This window comes from Dipodomys merriami, unplaced genomic scaffold (assembly GCF_024711535.1).
Source record: "Dipodomys merriami isolate MVZ:Mamm:240054 unplaced genomic scaffold, mDipMer1.0.p SCAF_4, whole genome shotgun sequence".
In the NCBI taxonomy this organism is placed as follows: Eukaryota; Metazoa; Chordata; class Mammalia; order Rodentia; family Heteromyidae; genus Dipodomys; species Dipodomys merriami.
In genome coordinates, this window is record NW_027205603.1 from 3,345,879 (window position 1) to 3,362,804 (window position 16,926).

General features: G+C 43.6%; 2 protein-coding genes across 2 annotated transcripts in view; one reads left to right on the plus strand and one right to left on the minus strand.

The window, feature by feature from the left end:
• Usp6nl (USP6 N-terminal like) overlaps positions 1-1,383 on the minus strand; it is a 118,432-nt gene extending 117,049 nt beyond the window's left edge. Inside the window, exon 1 of the mRNA XM_069990348.1 lies at positions 1,132-1,383. The gene's annotated coding sequence lies outside the window, so the exon portion shown is untranslated. The remainder of the gene's footprint in view (positions 1-1,131) is intronic.
• On the plus strand, positions 1,034-1,753 carry LOC138805536 (uncharacterized). Its single transcript, XM_069990296.1, has one exon. It carries the CDS (start codon positions 1,034-1,036, stop codon positions 1,751-1,753), a length of 720 nt encoding a protein of 239 aa, XP_069846397.1.
• The last annotated feature ends 15,173 nt before the right edge of the window (positions 1,754-16,926 follow it).

The window sequence follows — 16,926 nt, forward strand, 5'->3', positions numbered from 1 at the left end:
TTTACCTTCGTTAGCAATTATCTGTCACTTGAGTACTCTGACTTACAGTTTAGTTGACTATGTGGAACGCAACACACAGGATTCACATCCCTTTTGAGCAATGAATCACACCACGTTTACACGTTTTATTATGAAAGAATGGTAAACGAGAAAAAAAATCGGTCCGTTTACTGTGAGAAAACTACTGTTCACTCGCTGTGAGCTTATGAAAGCTTACTAGAATGATGTCAAGAAAGTTAAAGGCCTTCCGCCGGACAGAGAGCTTCTCTCGTTAAATGTAGGGGAGAGGTGGCCAGGGTGATCTCAGTCAACTATCTATCCCAGAGCTTTAATTATCTTTATGAAAGGATTGATAAAGGATCGAATCGCACCAGCAGGACGCTGAGAACAGTGTTATCCGCTCACCCCCCCCCCCCGCCCCATTAAAGTCACATTCTCGCCCCAACTCAACCGCGGCTTTCCAGGCCAGAGGGGACGCGTACAGCACATCCAAGTGTTCTTTCTTTAAAGCCAAAACAGAAGCTCATCGGTGGGCTGAACGGAGAGCAGGGGCCCGGGGCCCCGGTGCTCGGGTTGGCGGGCCCGCGAACACCTGCGAGCCGGCGTTCTCACGCGCGCCGCGCCTCCGCGCGAGCTGCCAACTACTCTGCAAACTTCGCACCGGCGTCCCGACTCCGCGGCCCTCCGGAGCCCTCGCCCGCCCGCCCCCCCCCCCCCCGGGCACACCGAGCTCCGCCCGACATCCCGGCGACCGTCTCAGAGGAAGCACGTTCGGCCCAGCCCTGCCCACCCCGGGCGCCCTAGAAACTCACCCGGCCCCGCGGTCACCCGGAGGGGGGGACCGAAACTTCCCGCCTCCCCGCGGGCGCCGGGCCGCGCCGGGCCCCGCCCAGCTCCGCGCCCCCCGCCGACCTGCCAATCACCCGCGGACCTTCCCCCCCCCCCGGGGGCGCCCCGCGCACGCGCCCGGCCCCGGGACCCCCCGGCTGAGCTGGAGCTGCCGCAGCCCCCCCCACCCCCACCACGTCCGGGAATGGCGGCGTCCGGCTCCCCGGGGGCCATCCTAGCCCGAGGCGCCCGCCGTCCCCCCGCCGCTCCCACACACACACCCCCCGGGGGAAAGGGCCCTACCTCAGGACGGTCCCGCCGGCGGAGGCTGCGGGGCGGGCGGCGCGGGCCGTGCCGGGCGGAGCGGCCGAGCAGGTCCGGCGGCGCGGCGGCGGCGGCGGCTACCGCAGTGCCCTCCGCCCCATTGTTTCCCTTCCAGAGAGGATCCCGGCGAAGCCGAGCCCGGGAACCAGGAAGTTCCCCGGCGCGACACCTCCTGCCGCCGCTATGGAAACGGCCCCCGCCTCCCAGGGCGGCTCGCCCGGGACCCCGCCTCCGCGCCGCCGGCCCCGCCCGCCTCACCGGCCGCCGCCAACCGTCGCCGCGGCCGCCGCGGCCGCCGCCATCTTGGCGCGGCCCGGGCAGCCCCTTCCCGGCGGCACGTGCGCGCCGCTCCCGCGCTCCCGCCGTGCGCGCCCCCGCCCGCCGCGGGTTCGCGCGTCTCGGAGCGCAGGTGGAGCCCCTGACCCTCGTCGGCGGGGGGAGAGAAAGCGCGCCGGGCTTGGCCCGACCTTGTCGGGCCGACCTGGGGCGCCGGCCACCGAGGCGGGAGGAGGGGGATGAAAGCCAGTCCCAGTCATGCTTCCCAGCTGGCCTGGAGACCGTGCGTTCGGTGTTCAGTTCTCCCTTGGCTCGGCGGGTTTAGCGAGATGGGGCTGGTGCCGGGGGCAGGCCGGTGCTCTTGGCAACTGCAGAACGATCTGTTACCGAGAACCGGTCTGCGGAGCCGCGACGCCAACCCCGGACCCTGCCCGGGAACTTCCCATCCACACTCCTCCGAGCAGGCTGTGGCCGGGAACTTGCTCCATCTTTCCCTAGGTCAGCTTCCCTTTTCTATGTCGTGGAAATTCAAGAGTTTGAACCTCCACCGTCTTCCATTAAAGGCGGCCATAAAAAGATGAGTGGTAGAAACTTTCCAACACTTGCAATGAGCTGACGGTGACACGGGTTATTCAGGAGACGCTATGGAAGTTAGGCTGTACGAATAACTAAAGGGCTTCCTGTCCTTGTGTCCAGAAACCAGGATTCCTCCAGCTGCCAACTGCGCTAGTGCTTGCTAGGCCTGCCTTTTACCACTTGAACCATGCTTCCTGCAATGCTTTCTGCTGGCCATTTGGGAAATGGACAATAAGAAACTGGCTGTGTACAATACTGCACAGAGTGGGGGGGGGGGGGGAAGACACACAGGATCATAGTCTTCTTTACTGCACACAAACTTTAAGAACTTTAGACTTAGGTCTTAGTCTCTTAAGACTTCCATCTGTCCAGTGTTGTAATTTTATACAGACACTTTTCGACTTGGGGCAAAGGTGTTGGAAATCAAACGCAGGTCTAGGTGTGTGTCAAGCACCAACTTCCCCTGGCCTGCATGCTCCGATTAAAACTTTATAAGAAACTACACATTCTCTTTTCGGATCTTTATTTATTCATTCATTCATTCATTTTCCGGACTTGAACTCAGCCCCTAGGTGCTGTCCCTGAGCTGCTTTTTGCTCAAGGCTAGTGCTCTGCCACTTGAGCCACAGCACCACTTCCGCTTTATTTGAGTAGTTCATTAGCGGTAAGAGTCTAACTAACTGGACTGACTTTCCTGCCTGGACTGCCTTCAAACCACCATCCTCAGATCTCAGCCTCAGGAGTAGTGAGGATTACAGGGGTGAGCCACCAGCGTCCAGCAGGGTCTTAATCCATTTAAAACATGTTTGTAAACCAGTATTTGAGATCTTGTTTTGTTTCATGATATAAAAATGGCATGGCTGGTTTGATATGTTCTGGTGAAAATCAGGTCAGAAGGACATGGGAAATTTTTCAGCCCTCCAAATATTTCTCCAAGAGTTATAGTATTCTCAGATGAACAAGCATTGAGAGTGACTCGATTTCTGACAATAAGACTCTCCACGCACAGTTTTGTGGCTCCTCCCTCAACCCAGCTTTACTGCAAAAAGCTCTAAATAAATATCTATTGAATTAAACTTATGCATTTGCACCCTCATCCCTTAAGAACACCTTGAGCACCACAGCGATGCTCAAAAGACATCATTCAAGGAACATCAAACATAAGAATCCAATTCACTGATGACTTAATGGGATTATGGAGAGACAATCTTGATCACAGCCTTGTTTGGTAAAATGCAGTCGAAATTTCAGGTATGTTTTCCCATAGATTATCTGAGTAATTCTAAAAACATGTTATTTTGTACTTAATTTTGACCACTGTTGTCTCATTTTTATTATGTCCCAAGCAGGAGAATCTATTTGCCAGTCATCTTAATAAAAAAAAAAAAAACTATACTCTTCTTAAAGGTTACTTCAGAGGCTTTCTGCCATTTTTATTATTAAACACCTTGAAACTAAAGTTGAAAAATAAGCATGAATTTTTGTGTCTCTTGTTTACTACCACATCTCCACCATGGGCTCTCTGGTCATGCAATCTGCCTGTGGCAAATGTCTGTAACTGACTATGACAATATGCAATCTGTGAGACATAGTAGATACAGATTTATGTCAATGATTGTCAAGAAAAGGAGAGAACTATTTTTCCTCTTCATAAGGAATGGACAACCTATTTCTTAATGAGGAAATATATTAAGCATAAAAGCAGCCATAGACAATGTCCTACACCGAAAATTTATAGAAAAAAAATGTAGATTTAAGCCTTGGGGTAATAGGTTACCAACCCCTGCTAAATAATGGTATTAAGACTGTGTGTGCTCTATGATTACATTCACTACAGCATAATATTCCAGATACCAAAACTGAAAGGGGGGGGAAGCTTACTACCAGTAAGAATTTTAAAAGCTGGTGCTGGTGGCTTATGCCTTTAAAATAGCTACTCGGGAGACTGAGATCTGAGGAGTACAATTTGAAGCAACCAGGCAGAAAAGTTTAATTGGGGATTCCAATCTCCAATTAACCAGCAAAAAAAGCTACAAGTGGAACTGTGGTTTAAGTGGTACAATGCCACTTGAGGGGAAAAAGCCAAAGGAGAGTTGAGAAGTCTTAATACTGGCATAGATAGATAGATAGATAGATAGATAGATAGATAGATAGATAGATAGAGAAATAGATGAGCTATTTGTGTTGCTTCACGAACACCAAACATAATGGAATAAGATTTGATTTTTGCAAACATTATGTTACGCTAATGATAATACTTAAAAATCTTGCCAAAGGTAAAAGTACACATTTAAATGCCACAGGATACCACAGTAACAAACACCAGAGTACAATTTGTGGTGAGAATATAAAAACAAAAACAGAGGGAAAAAAATTCAAGGCATGCTATCCATCCTGCACTCTCATCTTCAAAATACGGATGAAAGGGTCAGTTCTTAGAGTCTCCTGCGAGCTGAGCTGTTGTAATGTGACTCCATGGCTATATGATCCATTTCATTTTTCTTTTGAGAGAGAGACAAGCAGATAGTTCCATAAAGAAGAGGGTGTTTCATTTTCTTTTAAAGAAGTTTGAGGAAAACCTTACACTGTACACATTTCTAGTCACCAGCCACAGTTATTTCTGACATTTCATGAAAAGCCAGTGTTCTTGTATTGATTGAAAAATAAGTCATTTCAACAGTTTAGCATGTAATTATTCTTCACTGGTAAAAAATCAGCCAATCTCTGTGTGTCCAATATAAGTGAAAAAGCAACGGGTATAGCTGGATTCATAGTTCATAGCAATCTTAAGGCACTGAGTTAGAAACTCCAGTACCAGCAAAGAGAAAAAGAGAGATAGGAAAGGGAAGGAAGGGAGGGAAGGAGGGAGGTTGGGAGGGAAGGAAAGCAGGAAGGAGGGAGGGAAGGAAGGAAGGAAGGAAGGGAGAGAGAGAGGGAAGGAAGGAAAGCAGGAAGGAGGGAGGGAAAGAAGGAAGGAGGGAGGGAAGGGAGGGAGGGAGGGAAGGAAAGCAGGAAGGAGGGAGGGAAGGAAGGAAGGGAGGGAAGAAGGGAGGGAGGGAGGGAGGGAGGGAGGGAGGGAAGGAAAGCAGGAAGGAGGGAAGGAAGGAAGGGAGGGAGGGAGGGAGGGAGAAGGGAAGGAAAGCAGGAAGGAGGGAAGGAAGGAAGGAAGGGAGGGAGGGAGGGAGGGAAGGAAAGCAGGAAGGAGGGAGGGAAGGAAGGAGGGAGGAAAGGGAGGGAGGGAGGGAAGGAAAGCAGGAAGGAGGGAGGGAAGGAAGGAAGGAAGGAAAGGAAGGAAGGAAGGAGAGAGAAAAAGGAAGGATGGAGAGAGAAAGCAAGCAAGCAGTGGGAATAAACATCCACATCTACATGACTCATTTTTTAAATGTTATCCTTTACACTAGACACTATGTTGAAAATTATATATACAACTTGTGGGTGGGGATGGGAGGGAAAAAAACTGGGAGAGAGGGAGGAAAGGGGTGATACTGCTCAAAAAGAAATACACTCATCACCCAACTTATATAACTAACCTCTCTGTATATCACCTTTATAATAACAATTTTTATTTAAAAATTTTAAAAAGTTATCCTTTAGTTTAAAAGAGAAATTGCTGAGGTAGTGCAGATGGTCCATGCCTATAATCTTAGCTATTCAAGAGGTCAAGACCTAGAGGATCACAGTTCCAAGCCAGCTCAGGCAGAATAGTCCATGAGACCCCATTTGCATTTAACCAGCAAAACTCCAAGCTGGAGAAGTGGCTCAAATGGTAGAAAGCCAGCCTTAAGCAAGAAAGCCAAGTGCAAAAGGCTGAGTCCCTGAGTTCAAGTTCTGGTACCAGCAAGGAAAAACAGAGACCAGAAGAGAGAAAGAGACAGACACCAAGGGCAGAGAGACAGAGACAGAGACAGAGACAGAGACAGAGACAGAGACAGACAGAGAGAGAGAGAGAGAGAGAGAGAGAGAGAGCTGATTACATAGCAAATAAAGAAGAATCCATAGAAGATTAATGAAGTCCATAAAATTGCATGCAAGATTTTGTGTACAGTTTGTTACTTGATAATGATTGTCCCAGATTGTCTTATTTATTGGTGTGCCTGGTTTGGTTTGGTTTTTCCTGTCTCTCTGTCTTAAGAATGTACAGGCCTTAAGATTAGGAAATTTACCTTCTGCCCTACTCTATATCTAAATCTAGGTTGGTGGCTTGATTGCTCTACCACCTGAGCCATGTCTCTAGCCAGCTGGCTATTTTGGAAATGGAATCTTGTGGACTTTTTGCTCGGCTGGCTGGAACCACAGTCTTTTCAGATGTCAGCTTCCTGAGTAGCTAGAATTATAGGCATGAACTACTGGGACCTGACAATGAATTTAATTTTCAATCTCTTGGGTACATAAGTCTATATAAGTTGTGTGATAGCTGATGTTCCTTGCTGGCCTCCAGCTAGGATGTTCATAGTGAGCAATGCATCCTAACAGTTAAACCTTTTTATATGATCCTACTCTTGAACCTGGGATAGCTCTGTGACTCACTTTTGACCCCAAAAGAGACCTGGTAGGAATGATACCAAGTGATTTCTAAGGCTAGAACATGAGAAGCATTGAAGCTACTGCCCACGTCTCTGAAATACTCTGGTGTACTTGCTGTCAGAATTCTGACACTGTCCTAAAAGAAGCTCAAGTCTTAGGCAGAGACTATGCACAGATGCACAATCTCAGCTGAGCCCCCAGCCAGAAGCCAGCCATTGCCGACCATACAGGCAAGGCATCTTGAATGCCAGCAGAGTCGGGAAATCAGAGCCCCAGGTGGGTAGCCCCAGGAAAAGAAGCCCTACATGACCTTCTAGATGAGTCCAATCAACCCAGGGACTTATTAGAGCAATGATAAATTTCTGTCTTAGCCCACAGATATCTACTCTGGGACAATGACATGGTCCCCCTGTGTAAGCCTGCACTCAGAGCTGTCGCTGTGACAAGCCTGCCATGTTCCTCAGCATTGGAAGTGGCTAAAGACTTCTGAAAAACTATTTCTGTAGCCGTCATACTGATTCTTTTCAGTTACTAGCAGTTAAACAGGATAGAAGTAAATTCCTGTTTCTTTCTAGTTTTCCTACACAGACAAGTATGGATTTTAGGACATAAGGTGTGAAGTGATAACTGTTTTGGTTTTGCAAAGAGGGACATCAGGGCTGGGAATGTGGCTTAGTGGTAGAGTGCTTGCCTAGGATGCATGCAGCCAGGGTTCCATTCCTCAGTACTACATAAACAGAAAAAGGCAGAAGTGGAGCTGTGGCTTAAGTGGTAAAATGCTAGCCTTGAGCAAAAGAAGCTCAGAGACAGCATCCAGGTCCTGAGTTCAAGCCCCAGGACTGGCAAAAAAAAAAAAAGACATCTGCCCTCCCTTGTCCTATTTCATTTCTCCTAAATCAACTGTGTTTATTCCCTGACCTGCAGTGTGGCATGTCTGAGTCCATCCTTGGATTTGAACTCACTTCCCATGCTGACTTTCAGAGCCCTTTTGACTTCTGCACCAATGGTTCTGAGTATAATTCCATTTCTTCTCAGATAAGACTAGACTTCCTGCCAGGGTTCGAACTTGCTAAACTATATTTAAAGGTTAGAATTTGTATAAAGCAGCTTTCAAGTTTTATAATGCTCCACTTCAACATCTTTTATAACTCAAGGCAGCACAATAAAAAAATAAATAAACTGTTGTCTCAAGCCATTGAGTTTAGTGTGGTCTGTTACACACCTGTCGAGAACTAGAATATGATTATTAAAAATAAAGTGTGGGCCCGGTATCTGTAGCTATTGCCTGTAATACTAGCTGCTCAAGAGACTGAGATTTGAGAATTGGGGTTTGAGGCTAGCAGTGGAAGGTTCGAGAGACTCATATCTCCAATTAACCACCCAAAAAAGCTAGAAGTGGTAAAGTGCTAGCACTGAGCAAAAAAAAAGCTAAAGGATAGTATCCAGACCTTGAGTTCCTGCACATTAAATGAATAAATAATAATTAAGAATAAATAATAATTTAGCTATATTTTAGCTGAAACTTTAATATGTAAATATGCCATCAAAATGAACAGAAATGATGTATACAAAGGTCAACAAACAAACAAACAAAATGACCAGGGTAAATAATAGCAGATTCTAAGGCATTCATTCATGGGCACTTAAAAAAAAATGGAAAGCTTCTAATTATGTCTATTTTTCCTTTGAGGTGAGGTTATAGGTTCAGCTTTGTGAAATGACATACTGACCTCAATCAAAATAAATACACAGTACTTGTGACTGCATTTGACTTAGACAGGGAATATGTCCTTGTATACTTACATTAATTAAAAAAGGAAAGAAATAGAGGTCTGAAGCAGACAGACTAAAAACTCAATGAAAATGAGACAACAGAGGGGAGAAAAACATATGGTTTTAATCATTTGTTGGGGTTTCTTTGTTTTCTATTTGCTAATAGTTTGTGAAAATTATGGCTTCACAATTCTTAATCTACAATTCTGAAGTCTACAAAACTCTGAAAAGCCATCTTTTCAGATGACTCCTTTGCTGGCAACTGAACTTTCCTTCTGATATGTATAGTTTTTCATCTTAGTTAATAGGAGCACTCATTCTGCTTCTGTGTGTTTCATTGCTAGATATTGTCCTAGATTGAACTTAAGCTGTCCCAAAAGCAGTGAATATGCTGTCACACTTCCAAACCTCAGAGCTTCTGAATTTGAGTCACTTCTGGTTTCATTCCTAAAGGGACATTAGGACCTTATTTTTTCAGGAGAGACAATAGAGTGGAGGTAAAGAGTAACCAGGCACTCTGTTAGAGTCAGACAGCTGGAGTTCAAATCCTGGGGCTTCTGCTATTTATAAACCTTGAGGCTTGGGTGAGCTGTGTAACACTCTGCTCTCTGCACAGAGAAAAGAGGTCAGAAACACAAACTGCCTCACAGAGTTCTTATAAGAGCTAAGAGAGATTATATATATGCAATGCCTCACCCAATGGCTAATAATTTATAAATATTCACAATCATTAGCATTTGTTATTATTTAAATGTCATTTTTGTCTATAGTCAAGGAAAACAGTATTTCCTGAGGATTCTGGTTAAGGTATTACCAGCAGAGAGAGATTCACTACAGGGCACGAGATGCATTCCAAGTCTTTGGAAATAGATGGCTGAAGGTGACAGGGACCCACCACTAACTGTCAGGTCATTTTACATCAGCTGTGGAGCCAATGGCAGGAAGCTGCTGTACCCAGAGATCAGAAATTGCAATAAATGACAGGTAATCACTACCTGTGTCAGAGCCAGCCTACAACTCAGAAGCTGGTGCCTGTCAGCAGTGCTGCTCTTTGGAGCCTTGGCTTCATTGTAAAAAAATTATGTCTGTCAAACCTCTCATGTTAGCCATTGCTGATACAGGAAGAATAACATATTCCTGAGGCCTTTCACATCCCAAGAGGCACCTCTTTGGCAAAACCCACCCCCATTGTTGCTGCCAAGGGTTTCTGAAAAACACGGCTCCTAGGCCAGCCCCTGTGACATACCCAGCACCCAATACAAATGCTCACTGAACAATAACAAATAACAGTTTACAATGGAATAGCATTTTTTTTATAGTTCCATGAATGGAATCAGGGCCTCACACATGTGAGAAATAATAACACGCTTCTGGAATAATAACACTTTTTATTTTAAAAAATTCTGTGAGTAGCCAGGCACTGGTGGCTCACATCTGAAATCCTAGCTACTCAGGAGGCTGAGATCTGAGGACTGAGGTTCAAAACCAGCCTGGGCAGGAAAGTCAGAGAGACTTATCTCGAATTAACTACCAGAAAGCCAGAAGTGGAACTGTGGCTCTAAGTGGTTGAATGAGCTAGGAAGTGCAGCTCAGGGGAGCTGCTAATGTGTGCAGAGTTGTGTGAGTAACAAGGGAATCAGGATCCTGTGTTGCAAACCTGGAGAGGGAGAGAGAGAGAGAGAGAGAGAGAGAGAGAGTGTGTGTGTGTGTGTGTGTGTGTGTGTGTATGTTTAAATTACTTTTTTGGACAATGTCACTCTTTCCCTTGCAAGTATGTTTCTTTATGTGTCCTATTTAATGTTTAAGTAGCACTTCCCTTCCTAGGCCCCTAACATTTACCTTACCATTTACTTACTGCTTTCCTTTACGTTCACTCACATTCCTGTGTAAATGAACTTACAAAGAGAATTTTGCATAAACATGGAAAGTGTAATGCAAATCACAAACAGGCATCATGTAACATAAATGGAAGATAAAAGTAAAACTGAGTCCACTAAAACACAATATTAGCATTAGCTGTTTCAGGACTCTGAGCCTGAAGTCTCTCTGTGTTGGAAACAGAGATGCCGGCTATACTCACAGCAAATACCCTAACTCAAAATCGAGACTCAGTTATTAGTGTATCCACCCGGATTAAAAGGTTAACTAAAATCTATGGTAAAGCAAACTTGGCACTCTTTGAGGCAATGTTATTTAAAGTCCTGCCCATTTTCCCTGACGTGGTAGATACAATACCTCTGACATGGTAGATAACAGGTTTCTTGCTACATCTAAATGAGCTGAGGATCGAAGTGTTTATTAATTCAGTTTGAAAACCACTGGTAGCTAAGTATTAACTGTGAGTTGCTATATTTTGTTCCTATTGGTTCACTCAAATAAGGCTTGTTGCTATGGTTGAGCTGGAAGTCACACAGCTTAAAATCAACCATTTTCAAGTAAATCCGTAGCATTTAGTACAGCCACAGTGTCATATAACCACCTCCTCTATCTAGTTCCAGACACAGAAACTCAGTCCAAAAGGCAACTTCTGGCCCATCAAGAAACTATTGCCATTTCCCACCCACAACCACCCCTGACAACCACTGCTTTGTGTCCATGGCTTCATTCTGAATATGGTATTTCATGAAACTAGCGTCATATGCTATGTGTCCTTTTGTGCCTGTTATCTTTCACTGAGCATAATGGTTCTGGGTTTCATAAATACTATACTGTGTATGAGTACTTCATTTCTTTTATATCTAAATAATATTTCTATCTAAATAATATTCTCTATGTGTGTATGTGTGAGAGAGAGAGAGAGAAAGAGAGAGAGAGAAAGGGAGAGGGAGGGAGAGATAACCTTGTTCACATGTGTGTTGGTGAGCATTGGTTTGGGCACATTTTGGCTATCATGAATAGTATCACTATGTACATGTGTACTTGGACTTGTTTGAATTACTAGTTCTCAGTTATTTTAGGTAGATATTTGTGAGCACAACTGCTGAGTTGTCTGGTAATTTGGGGCTGATGTATTTAAGGAAGTGCTAAGCTGTTTTCACAGTGGATGACACATTTTATATTCCCACCAACAGGTCATGAGGGTTCTAATTTCTCCACATCCTCAATAAATACTTTTTATTTGCTGTTTGTATTATTGTAAACATAGGTGTACGTGTAAAGTGGTATCTTGTGGTTCTGATTTGCATTTCCCTAATAGCCAATAATGTTGAGCATCTTTTATGTGCATAAAGGCCATTTGCATAACTTGTTTGGAAAAATGTCTATTCAACTCCTTTGCTTACTTTTAATTGGGTCATTTGAATTCTTTATTGAGTTTTGTAAGTTCTCTCTAGATTCTGACTCTTAATATATATAAGATTTGCAAATAGTTTCTCTCACTTGACAGCTTATAGTTTAACTTTATTGATATTGTCTTTTGATAGAAAAAAAACTTCAATTTTGATAAGATCTGGTTCATCTAATTTTTATGCCTTTAGTGTCATTTCTATTTGTTTATTGCCAAACCCAAATATATGTTTTTTCTAAGAGTTTCTGGCTTTAACTCTTGTATAAGATTTTAAACTATACTATATATTTCCATAGAAATAACATAAATCCTTTGACAGATTAATTCTATAACCACTGAAATTTACCTACCCTTGGGATTCTGTTTCTTTCATAAATGAGTTTGTTTTGCCAAGACACTAAAAAAAATCACTATATGAAATTCTACAGTAATATGTGTCCATATTCACATCATATATTATCCCTTTGTACTAACAGGGAGTAAACAGAAAGTACTATGAGAAAATGCTAAGGGCAGACACTAAACTGCCAGTGGATAAGAAGAGAGACAGAGCAGTTATAAATAATAACAAAAAATAAATAAGTAAAGCATCAACCTGGTCTGAACAGTCAAGATGATTTGTTAGTGCCTGTCACTGAAATCCTGGTGAAAGATGAGCTATGTGCGACTCGATACTGCCAAGAACCAGTTCCTTTCTCTGCCTCCACTCATCCACCCAAGATATCTGCCAACTATTTCTGGGCTCCAAGACCTCCTTACATCATTCAAAGAAAGGTAACAAACCCCTTGCAAAGTTTTGCCTCTGTTTCAAGCTCTGATATGGAATGGACTCATTTCCCTGAATCAACATCACTGGCCAGGATGTAAGCTTATGTTCATTGCTTTCTTCTTGGCGTGGTGTCATTAATGAAGTTAGGCTTCTGCCCATCTGGGGGAAGTGCTCAAATGAAATACTGGGGAAATGACAAAGACAAGAGAAAGCGATGGTAGGTGAACTTTAGCTCATCAAGGGAGTGTCAGGAAGATCTTAGAAGAAGTAGGATGACTTACTGAGAGGTATTCAATAGCCGATCAGTATGAAGGTTTACTTTAATTAAAAAAAAAAAAAAAGAGGGACTAAGCCAGGTGCTGGTGGCTTATGCCTGTAATCCTAGCTACTCAGGATCTGAAGAAGCCAGCCTGGGCAGGAAAGTCCCTGTGAGACTCTTATCTCCAACTAACCACTCAAAAACCAGTAGTGGAACTGTGACTCAAAGTGGTAGAGAGAAGTGGCGCTGTGGCTCAAGTGGTAGAGCACTCGTCTTGAGCTGAAGAGCTCAGGACAGTGCCCAGACCCAGAATTCAAGCCCCATAACTGACAAAAAAGAAAAAAAGATACAGTCTCAAATTGGTAGAGTACTAGCCTTGAGCAAAAGAGCTCAGGGACAGAGCCCAGGCCCTGAGCTCAAGCCCTATGACCAACAAAAACAATAACAACAACAAAAACCCAGGAAATAATCATTCCTTTTAGCTGGACCAAAGTGTCATATGAGAACTCATCATCCTAGAAGGGTAAATTAAATGCCTGCCTAACGAGTTTATATTTAATTCACTAGAGCCAACAGAAAAAGTACACGACTCACTCTCAGGAAGAAAAAAAAATAACCAAAACTAAATGAAAGTTTTGTTTGTTTGTTTTAGTTGCATGCTAGGAGTTGGTATTTTGTTAGCTATGTTCATTTGTGGAAGTTTACTTACTCAACCACTATTTATGGAGTCCTGTGTGCCAGGCAGCTGGTGACCTAATGGTGAATAAACCAGTGAGACCTGTCACCTTTGTGAACATTCCAGAACAGACAGCTATAACATGTCACCACACACTGATAATGCATTTTCTTTTGCAAAGTATTTGTTCAGTTCTAGACTGAGAAACAGTAGTTAATCAACGGAATCGCTCACTCCTCATCAATAGAAAACAAGATAAGAAAGTTTTCAAGCCACAGCCAACAAACCTGACCTTTGGCAGCTTAGAGAGCAAGAATTTCAAAATCCCCAAGTCTCTTGAACAAACATTCCATTCCTATTCTGAGTATTCTGAGTGCAAAGTTATTCTTTAGCTCAAATTAGATGAGGATATAGAATGAGCTAATCTCTAAAGGCTTCGTTGTCCTTAAGCAACATTAAAAAAGAAAAACCAGACAATTCTTGCTTTATCATCATTCTAGTCAAAGTAGACCAGGAGGCACACTGATGGCTCATACCTGTAATCCTAGCTACCCAGGAGGCTGAGATCTGAGGAAAGTTCATGAGACTCTGATCTCCAATTAACTACCAAAGAACCAGAGGTGGAGCTGTGGTTCAAGTGTGGTTCCAGCTGGCTACAGGAAAAATGACAATACCCTATCAGAGAAATAAATGAACACATAAAAAGGCTGGTAGCAAGGCTCAAGTGGTAGAGTGTCTGTGTAGCAAGTGCAAGGCCTGGTACTGCCCAAGAAATAAAAGAATTAGAAGCAATCCTAACTATCATATAGATGGGTAGGGCAGTCTGTCTAATAGAATGCTTTTCCATGAAAAATGATGTCCACAACCAGATCTTAGAGTACAGCTGAGCGGTAGAGCACATGCTTAGGTCCTAAATTCAACCCTCTACACCAAAAGAAGAAAAGCAGTCCTCATTTCTTAATGGCAATGAAAATACACCATTAAGTGACTTTTAGAAAGACCATATAGCCATAGAGAAGCTCATTTTTTCAAATAAAATGGGATACAAAGACCAAAGTGGGAAGTTAATGAAATGTTAATGGTGATCGTGGTGATTTCTGAATAATTATTGCTAGAAAGCTTATTGCCTATACATTGCCATATTTTCTGAATGATGTCTAGTTATTACGATGAGAGTGCCTTCATTTCAAAGTCACCCTTCCCTCTACAACTCTATTTTTAGCAATAAACAAAAAAAAACCCATGCAAACCTATGACACCAATTTGCATGAGAATTTGCTCTAGAGGATGGATAAAACAGTGTACTGGGCGGGGAAGGAGAAGGGAGGGGATGGAGAAGCCAAAATCTAGCATCAAGCCCCACCTCTACCCTGCCCCCCAGAGTAAGCCTGAGTCTAATGACAAGTCATGCTGCAAGCAATAACTGAAGGACATATTTCCCAGAGGATTGAGCGAAACACAGAGGAGACGTAAGCGAAGTCAGCTCAGTGTCCAAAGAGAGCTTTACCTGCGACACAGAGAAGGGTCAAAAGCTGTTAGGCAATTCACAGCAGGAAGAAGAGGCACGGAGGATGGAATGCTGCCCATCCTGGCTCTTCCAAAAGAGACCCATAGAAATATTCTTCACACATAGCAACTCAGCATTCACAGGTACATTAGCCAGAGTGATCTCAGCCGAGAGAAAAAGGTTGAAGAGAGCTGCACAGGGAACGGCAGCACAAGGGGATGAGGGCTGTGGAGAGGGCTCATCAGAGTAGGAGACAGGAAAGCCGGTTTCACTGCTGATCAGCAGTAGGAGAGGAGAAGATGTAGGAGCTACTCTCATTCTACCCACAGTCCTAATGTCATCTCCACCCGTCAGTCTAACTGCTGACTTGCTTATGAGTCAACAAATTGCCACAGTTAGAGCTAGAGGCCAGAAATACAATAAAAATGAATTACATAAGTGGAACTGTCAGCTGATGGATGGATCCAAATCATTCATTTAGTATGTCCCTCTCAGAATGCCTCCAATACAATTTACACACACACACACACACACACACACACACACACACACACACACACCGTGTTTGCTCTCTCAAATGTCACCACCACCCACCCACCTGATTACCCACACTAACTACCTAAGTTCCTCCTAAGTTCCCAATTCACTGACTAAATAAGTGAACAGTTAGACTTGGAGTGAAATGGCCAGTTCTTTTCCCATCCAGAGTAACTTTGATCTTACAATCCTTTATTGTAAAAATCTAATCCCTGTTGTTCTCCAGAAATGACTCAGAGCACATTATTTGTCCACTACTGTTCTTGGGTTTTGTGACACAAGAAATATTCATATTTCTACTGTCTGGCAAGAATGGTAGAAATACACTTACCTATGGTATGTATTGTGTATTCAGTGGTATTATGTGGAAGAATTTATGGAGACTTGTAATAGCTAAAGATTGGAGAGGAGCATTGTGTGTGTGTGTGTGTGTGTGTGTGTGTGTGTGTGTGTGTGTGTGTGTGTGTGTGTGTGTGTTGGCCCTGGGGCTTGAACTCAGGGCCTGGATACTTGTGCCAAAGCTTTTTTGCTGGTGTTCTGCCACTTGAGCCAAGCTCTGCTTCCACCTTTTTGGCGGTTAGTTGGAGATGAGAGCTGGGATGACAGGCGTGAGCCACCAGTGCCCAGCTTAAAGGGGTACATTTTTAAAGACAGCTGTAAGGATTCTATAACACCTTCCTATTCTACTTCACCTTCCTATCTGAAAGATGCCAAGCTAGACTATGAAATAATTCATTTCCAAATAACCAGAGGAGAAAATAAAACTGTACTGAGAGGTAATTCATGGAGTTTTTGGTAAACTGTACAAGAGCAATTTAGTTTTCTCCTGTGATGGATGAATGGGAGGGCTCTGCGGTCCACGAGGAAGCAGTATCTGGAAAATACTCATCTTCATAAATATTCCCGTGTGACACTGCTGTCAATAGATGAGAAGATGCAATTGAGTTGAAGAAGGGCTAATTTCGGATATATATGTGAGGCCAGCGTCAAGACACCTCTCAGGGAGTAAAAATGAAGACAATTTTAAGATCGCCACTGCCAATGTCGCAAAATCTAGGAAATAAATAAATAAAGCCCTCTTTTTATTTCTATTCTATCAACAGACAGAAATATAACAATTGCCCTGGTAGATAGATTTAAAATAGCAGGTGGTATTACAGATAAGCTAGTGATACCCTTTCAAGTTGTGTTCTGGTGTGGGTCATGCACACACTGTGAATGTCTGTAGAGAAAAGAGAGCAAGTGCAAAGAAAACTATTAAGAAAAAATGAGCCTCTTGAGGTTAAAGGCAATGTCAACATTTATTTCAGCAGTGTTGTGAAAGCCTGTGGGGGTTTGTGAGGGTCATGTTCTGCTTTTGTTTTTGCTTATTTATTTGTTTTTAAGATAGTACTTTGTACTAACTTTAAAAAACAAAAAGAAATGAATAAATGAACTTAGCATGAGATGCTCAGTCTCTCTGGGGAAGTACTAGTACCTAGTACGTCCACCTCCAGAGGTACTAGGATGACAGATGTGCATACTATATCACTTCTGGGTGAAGCTCCACTTCCAACTTTTTGGTGAACTGCAGATAAGAGTCTCATAGACT

What these genes read in the sequence shown, in the direction of transcription:
- LOC138805536 (XM_069990296.1), top strand. Translation starts at nt 1,034, where the DNA reads ATGGCGGCGTCCGGCTCCCCGGGGGCCATCCTAGCCCGAGGCGCCCGC.